Source organism: Morus notabilis, unplaced genomic scaffold (assembly GCF_000414095.1).
Source record: "Morus notabilis unplaced genomic scaffold, ASM41409v2 Scaffold1960, whole genome shotgun sequence".
Classification (NCBI taxonomy): domain Eukaryota; kingdom Viridiplantae; phylum Streptophyta; class Magnoliopsida; order Rosales; family Moraceae; genus Morus; species Morus notabilis.
Window position 1 is genome coordinate 202,390 of NW_010368052.1, and position 7,943 is coordinate 210,332.

General features: G+C 41.0%; 1 protein-coding gene across 1 annotated transcript; it reads left to right on the top strand.

Annotated features, from left to right (window-relative positions):
- Window positions 1-2,772: 2,772 nt before the first annotated feature.
- On the top strand, window positions 2,773-3,561 carry LOC21393408 ((-)-isopiperitenol/(-)-carveol dehydrogenase, mitochondrial). Its single transcript, XM_024176204.1, has one exon. It carries the CDS (start codon window positions 2,773-2,775, stop codon window positions 3,559-3,561), a length of 789 nt encoding a protein of 262 aa, XP_024031972.1.
- Window positions 3,562-7,943: the final 4,382 nt, after the last annotated feature.

Genomic DNA, 7,943 nt, shown 5'->3' on the forward strand with positions numbered 1-7,943 from the left:
TCTTTGATAGAGTTTTTAATTTTGAAGTGTCAAAAAAATTACTTAATTATGTTCTCAACTAGAGATTCAGATTTTTGTGTAATATCAAACAAACCAAGTACTATTGCAAATTATACACATTAATAATGTTTTGCAGGCTTTGGCGTAAATGCTTTATCCTATGATTACACAGCCAGCATTGAGGCAGGCTGTCCTTGTTGTAAACTTTTATTCTTGTAGTTCTATTAAACCAACCATCACACACACACGCCCACACACACAATACATATATATATATATATATATACGTATAACTATTTATCTATTTCAGTGTCTTGAAACCGATACACAGATGCCAGAATTGGGAAAACTTATCTCCATGAGCAGTAAAGGGAAATCAATTTCTACAAAAACAAAGGACAATTCAACTTCAGTAGGCAATGCAAATATGCAATACCGTTCAAATAAAGGATGAGAACTAACCATAAACTAGTGCTACTCCTAAATTACTTTCCCGAAAAAGTTAACAAAAAATGAAACCTGTTACGATCTCTACGTGTACATTATTATTTCAGCCACTGAAGAAAACAGAACACAGAAAACTTATCTCCATGAGCAGTAAAATTAAAAACAAGTTCCACAATGTATCAAAAAAATAAATAACTAAATAAATAAATAATAATAATAAATAAAAACAAGTTTCCTCAAATTTCATTAATAATAAAAAAAAATCCCAATTCTTAAAATCTATATGGTATGGTTCTCAAAAGTTTTCCCAACATTCCCAACCTCAATATATCCTAAAACTGCAAATTCCATAAAGCTCTAACGAACTCAACCTCAATATTCAAAATCCCAATTAACAATTGGTCATGTTCTTCTCTCTTACGTTTTTTTTTTTTTTTTTTTTTTTTTTTGTTTTTTTATGTTTTTTTTTTTTTTTTTATAAAACAGAAAAACAAAAACTAGGTTTTCAAATTCGAAGAAGAAGGATGAAAAATTGGACATGTTTCTCTCTTACGGTTTTTTTTTTATTTCTTAATGTCTTTCATTTTTTTTTTAATTTCATTAACATTAGCAGTTGCATTTCAGATGGTTGGTTCTTAATCTTGACCATTTCTTTTCTGTTCTTCTTGTTTCTTCAATGGCATTCATACTATGCCCAGATGAACCAAAACACCAGAAACAATTACTATACATTACAGTAAAAACACTGCAAAATTTGTCCTATAATCTCAGCTTTTGCACAACTTTTTGTCATCGAGATAGAATTCAGCAATAAAGATCAACATAAAGAAAAGGGTATAATATGCAGCGATTAGCAATTTCAAGGAACGAAACAGAACTCAACAGATTCGGAGTAAAAGGCAATAAGATGTAGCTTACGAGATCAAATGGCTGTCGAAGAAAAAATTTTGTACAAAATCTGGAAACCCAAATCGACATTCAAAACCACCAACACCAAATTGACATTTAAAACCCAAATTTCATCAAGCCATACACCAAATCGACATTAAAAAAAAGCTCAATCGAGTACTTACAAATGCAGAGATTGTGAGCTCCAACCAGATCCGGTCTCAGCTAGTGACGAACAGAGATTTTGGGGACTCCGCCGCCGACAATCGCAGGAGATAAACGGAGAGATGGAGTCCGAGAGAGAGAAGAAAGATAAACGGATGGAGAGACCTTTGGCTGAGAGAGCGAAGGCTGAGGCTGAGAGAGGCTGAGGGAGGCTGATGCGAGAGAGCACGAGAAGAGGCTGAGAGGCTGAGGCGAGAGAGCACGAGAGGAGGCTGCGAGAGGAGGATGAGAGGCTGAGAGTTTCAGGGAGCGGCTGAGGAGATGTGTGCACGAAGAGGGTTATTTTGGGAATAACCAAAATTTCATTAATGAAATGCTTCAGATTCCCGCACAATATGAAATCAGAAGCAGGCTGTGAGCTGCTTCTGATTTCAGATGGAAAATAGCTTCCGGATTCTCTAAGAATCCATTTTTATGTGTTTACCAAACACATTTTTTAGCTTCAGCTGAAAAAAAAAAGTGATTTTGGCTTCTCAAAATCTCTACCAAACGGAGCCATAGTACAACTGTACCAAGATTTGACATGCATTAAATGCGTACAAAGTAGGTGGTGAAGCCGTTAGAGAAAGTCAGGCAGACTGACTGAAATCTTGGTGATCAGATATTACTGTTCCGGAGATTTGATTAGATGATTGATAACTGGCAGAAACGACATGATGTATATAAGGAGGAAGAATGGGCTGAAAGGGGGTCGGATTATTAAACACCCCTTCCCCATAACTTGTATTTTCTCTACTAAGAATAATGAAAAACTCAGTGGACGTAGCTCTATATTGGAGTGAACTACTATAAAACCCTTGTGTTGATTTTATTTCTTTTCATCTTATTATTCGCGTTGAGTTTATTTAATCTGAGCACAAATCACAAAAAATATGTTATTAATCTATTGATTAATTTTTACCATCAACACTAATTTTAACAATGTTTGAGACACCACATATCGAAAACCAAAACAAAATAAAAATATCTTAACAAGCACGTAACCAGATCAAATATTATCGCAGATTACCTACCATTACCAATATGTATTTCACGTGGAATCAGATGGACAGAATCCCGTATATATATTAGAAGTGCATAGAAATTGGGAAATCTCAAATATGATCACAAACATCGATGAATCAATCAGTCAACCGCTAGTTTTTATATAAATTAATACCAAACTAACTCACTACCGAATATCCCATATTCGGAAAAAATAAAATAAAATAAATGGCAGACACCATTGCAAGTAGGAACAAACTCCACGGTAAAGTAGCTATTGTCACCGGCGGCGCCAGCGGCATCGGCGAGGCCAGCGCTCGAAGCTTCGCGGCTCACGGTGCGCGGGCTGTTGTGATCGCCGACGTCCAGGACGAGAAGGGCCAAAACGTTGCCGTTTCAATAGGCCCCGAGCGCTGCAGCTACGTCCACTGCGACATTACAGACGAGGAGCAAGTCAAAACCCTAGTCGAATCCACCGTACGGAAGTGCGGACGCCTCGATGTCATGTTCAGCAACGCCGGCGTCCCCAGCGCCTCCGACCAGACGGTCCTAGACCTCGACTTCTCCGCTTTCGAGAGGCTTTTGGCCGTGAACGTGCGCGGCATGGCGGCGTGTGTGAAGCACGCGGCGCGGGCGATGGTGGAGGGAGGGGTGAAGGGCGGGAGCGTGGTTTGCACGGCGAACGCGGCGGCGAGAGTGGGGATGGAGAGGTTCACGGACTACGTGATGTCGAAGCACGCGTTGCTGGGGCTGGTGCGATCGGCGAGCCTGCAGCTGGCGAAGCATGGGATTCGGGTGAATAGCGTGTCGCCGGGAGGGGTCGGGACGCCGCTGCTGCGGGCGATGCTGGGGATCGAGGAGGAGGTGGAGCTGGATGAGGTGGTGGAAGGGTTTTCGCGTATGAAGGGGACTATGAAGGCGAAAAATGTGGCTGATGCGGTGGTGTTTTTGGCGTCGGAGGACTCAGAGTTTATGACGGGGCATGATCTGGCTGTCGATGGTGGTAATATAATGTAGTTTTTCATGATCTATATATGGAATTATATATGTTTGGATTTGTATCTTAATAATGTTACTGACTTAATTTGTTTCCGAGAATACTTTTTTACAGTTCTTTCTTTGCGTACTCTTAATTTAGTCCTAATTGCTTCCAATTAGTTTGTAATTAAAAATTTTGTTTTTTTTTTATTTTTACTTGGACGTTTGAATACTTGTATGATGAATGTTAATGTAGAGTAATATGAATATATATACAAATACATGGACAAGTTTTCAATAATTATGTTTTTATCGATAATCACATTTTAATATAGAAATTTAATAACATGACGTAATAAGAATCTAATTTTATTCATTGTCATTAGTACTTGGATTGATGAGGTCGGTGAGCCTGCAGTTGGCAGGGCATGGAATTCGGGTGAATGTGGTGTTGCCGGGGGCTGTGGGACGCCGATGCTAAGGGAAATGTTCGCGCTTGGAAAGGAGGTGGACTTGGATGACGTGATGGAGGGGCGGTCAAGGTTAAAAGGGGTGATGGGAGGAAAGAATGTGGCCGTCGCAGTCGTATTTTTGGCGGCGGAGGTGTAGTACTACTGATAGTAGGGTCGGATCTTTTGTGGCATTAATATTTCGTATACTACTCGTTAAATATGGTTGCGCTTTGAGGTAAATCTGGGCTCCAGTTTTTAATGTTGAGAGGAACAGTTCAAATTTCTCCGCGTTAAAATTGGTACAAAGTAATGACAGGCGAGTTTGGTGTCTACTTTTAATTATGTGTGTTTCTGTGTTTGGGATAACTTTGTTTTATTTCTAATTCTGTTTATGGGGAGGGAAGTAGTTGAGCTCGGGTATTTTCTCTTAATTTTTCTTTGTTAATACTTGATTCCTCATATTGTCGTTATGTTTTGTTATTGTCTGATATTATTTATTAATGACTGTTATAGCTATTCTTGTAAAATGTTAAATATGTCAAATGTTATTATTGTCCAAAAATAGGAACGACTTCTCTCATTTAGCAAATTGGCAGGAAAATCAGTCTTCAGTTTTAGGACTATTTAATATTTTCATTGTGTGTTATGTTGTTGTTTTATGGACTATTGACTTTGTATGCAATGGTCATTTGCATTGCTTGTCTGTCTTTCAGATTTATTCATGAATGTTTTCATCGATTTATTGAGTTTATAATTTGGTTATAGATGGATGGACTTATGGACAGCTTTGAATGCTTATGAGTTATGTGGTTCTCTTATATTTGTTCTTTATACATGGTATGTTTTGCAATGCATTTCTCACTGTTTGTGTTTGATTCGCATTTTTCTTACGCATTTAGCCAGAATACATTATTGTGCCAGCATTGCATTTTGCATCCCATTAAAGCATCAAACCCGACCAACCAAAACCGAAACCGATTGTTCATTCTCGGTCTGCTTTGGACGGGTTTCTCATATGCTCAGTCAGTTTGTTGATATTGTGTTTAACTAGTTGCTGCCATTGGTATTGAAAATAGCGATGCTGTCATACTATTTAACAAGAAGAAAGTATAAGAAAATAGCCCTATAATCGTTGTGTTGCAGTCAAGGTTCATACGTAAACAAAACTAAAAAGACAATTATATCCATTACTATCATTTTATAGGTATATGCTTATAATTACTCGCAACGTGCCTATCTATGATGCAGTACCCGCAGACTATATAGCAGTTTATGTCATCTATGTATTTTTTAAAAATAATTTTGAAGATATCAATCACAATCAGTTTTATATTCTCTAATATTTTAATCAATCAAATACTTTCATATAACTCGGTTGTATAACTTATTTATTATAGGCCAGTCCAACATCATATCAGATCCGTCTTAGAAATTAGAAAAAATGGAAGACGCATGCATTATTCCAAGCAAGAAAAAGCTTGACGGTAAAGTAGCTGTTGACGGTTGATTTTCGTCAACAAGACCTTACTGAATTACTCCGCGATAGCCCGTTGGGTTAGCAGTTTAAAACTTGTGATTTTACTGCATTTGCTAGAGTTTGTATTGGTGTATTATGAAAAGAAATTGTTATTGTCCCTTATGAAAATAAAGATGGAGAGATTTTATACAGGTTCACCCTTCTCAAAAAGAGCTATATCCACTGTATTGTATTTATCTTGTTTTGGTTCTTACAAATTACATATACCAAAAAATTCCCAGAGACTCTCACGGGGGCTCTTCCCCTTTTATAGTGGATATTACATAAACCTTTGTCCAATGGTAGGCGGTTTGGACCATTTGATCGTGTCTTTCATGAGGCCCATCCACTCGAGTGGCCTATGGCCTCATTTGTTTAGACCGTAGCCTGTCATTTCTTTTTGGACTGTTCACTCATCCAATTTGTCCCCCCATTACGACTCTATAGATCCCCTGTAATAGTTAGTGATCCATTCCATGCGGTTTTAGGGGCTTGTAATCATTTCCTTTGCAACTAACCTTCTCCAAACCCAGACACAACCTTTGGATATCCAGCTGATCTCCTCAGGGGTCTTCCTTGGTATGTGGGTCCAGTTGCTCACATTCTGCCCTCCGCGCCAATCTGCCGAGGGTAGCCTCTCTCACGACTGTGTATAGGGTCGATGGCCTTAGTCCCCTTATACATTCAGCTCTCATGCCATACGGGAGAGACCAATGAGGCTTGGGCGTCCAGGGTTAATTGACGTGGCAGACATGGGGCCACTTGTGGCCTGATCATTGTCTGACGTGTAGATGTGAATTTTCTCACACAACAGCTGGCCCCTAGGTCGAGGCTTTTCTTCAGACTGCCTCGAGCTAGGTTTGAGGTTGGTTCTGGTTCTCCTTTTATTTGCTTTAGGCGCAGGAGCCTCACTCCGAACCTTTTTCACAATAATGGCCCTGGTGCTTCGGAACCCCTCGAGAAGCATAAACGCCGCGTCCGTTCAATCGCCATGTTGACGTGGCCTTTTATTTGAATAGATGAACCTGGGCCACTACATCGCGACTACTTAACTTCCCGCCCTTCCCCTAGCCATTGGATCAAGCTCCTGTGTCACTACATCGCGACTACTTAACTTCCCGTCTTGAAGCAGCCGAAACTCGGCCAAAATCTCTCTAGGATCACTTAATCCTTTTTTGCCATTTCACGGACCTCCAGCAACATTAATCTCAAGAGCTCGTATACCTCTTCCGCTCCTGATTCCCTGGTAAGCATTCCTCAAACTTCTTTTCCATTTATCATGTGTTTACCATGCCTGGAATAGTGGTAGATTACTTTCTAAGTGGTGGAAATAGTGTGGAATGGTTGGGAATGGCGTGGTAGGGGATGTTGGGACCTAATTTAGATATTATCCGCCATGTCCGGGATGGGCTATAGGAGTTTTGAGCAAGTCTGGGTTTCTGTTCTGGGTTAGATTGAATGGTCATCGCTTTGTTTGAATAGCCTTCGGTTAGTTCATGTCTAGGCTCGAACCGTCTTCGCTTTAACTTTCCAATTTTAATGCCCAAACGTTTTGATCTTTAAGTGCCAAACTGTCTTTCCTTCCCCTCTCGACTTATAGGAACTGACCTTAGATTTTTCCTTTACAGTAATGGCTTCTAGAGGAATTAAACGTCGAGGGGGATCATCTTTCGTGCCTCTCGTGAGGCCGCATCCAACGCCAGCCGCCGAGTCTTCCTCTTATTCTACCGCCAGCTATTCACTTTGATGGAGGTCGAGGGCTACGTCCCTAACCCATGTGATGAGGAGGACAATGTCGATCACTTGGTCGAAGGTGAGACCGAGGGGGACTCTTCCAGTGGCGCCGGCTCCCTAGTGGGAGGCGTTATACTCAGCAGCGGTGGCCGACACACGGCCGTCCCTATGGCCTCGATAGGGGCAGACGAGGATCGTCCGCCCTTCACTGCCGAGTTTGTGGTACCGAAGACACGGAAGAGGGATATTGATCGCGCATATAAGAAGGGGTGCGTGGACGGCCGGTGGTTCGAGTATCTCCTACCGTATCCCCACTTTAGGGCGAGCCAACCACCCCCGGGCTATATGTCCGTATACACCCAGGCCTTCACGGCGGGGATGACATTCTCTATACACCCGTTCGTGAAGTCCTTGTATGACCTCCACGGCATCTCCCCCACACAGCTGGCCCCGAACTTTTGGTATATTTTTGCCAGTATGTGAGTCTTTTGGGACTAAAGGTTTAACGTAGAACGGCCTTTGGATGAATTTCTTTTTGTATATAAGCTTTGCTAGACCCCTAGGTGTGACGGCTGGTATTTTTTGAATGGTCATGGGCGATCTAAGGCCATCTTAGGAAAATTAATAAGGGGGTTGCCCTCATCGTCACATGCCTGGAAGGTGATGTTTTTTATGGTGAAAGGCATGTTCGACGCTCACCCGGCTGACAGACCCTTTAA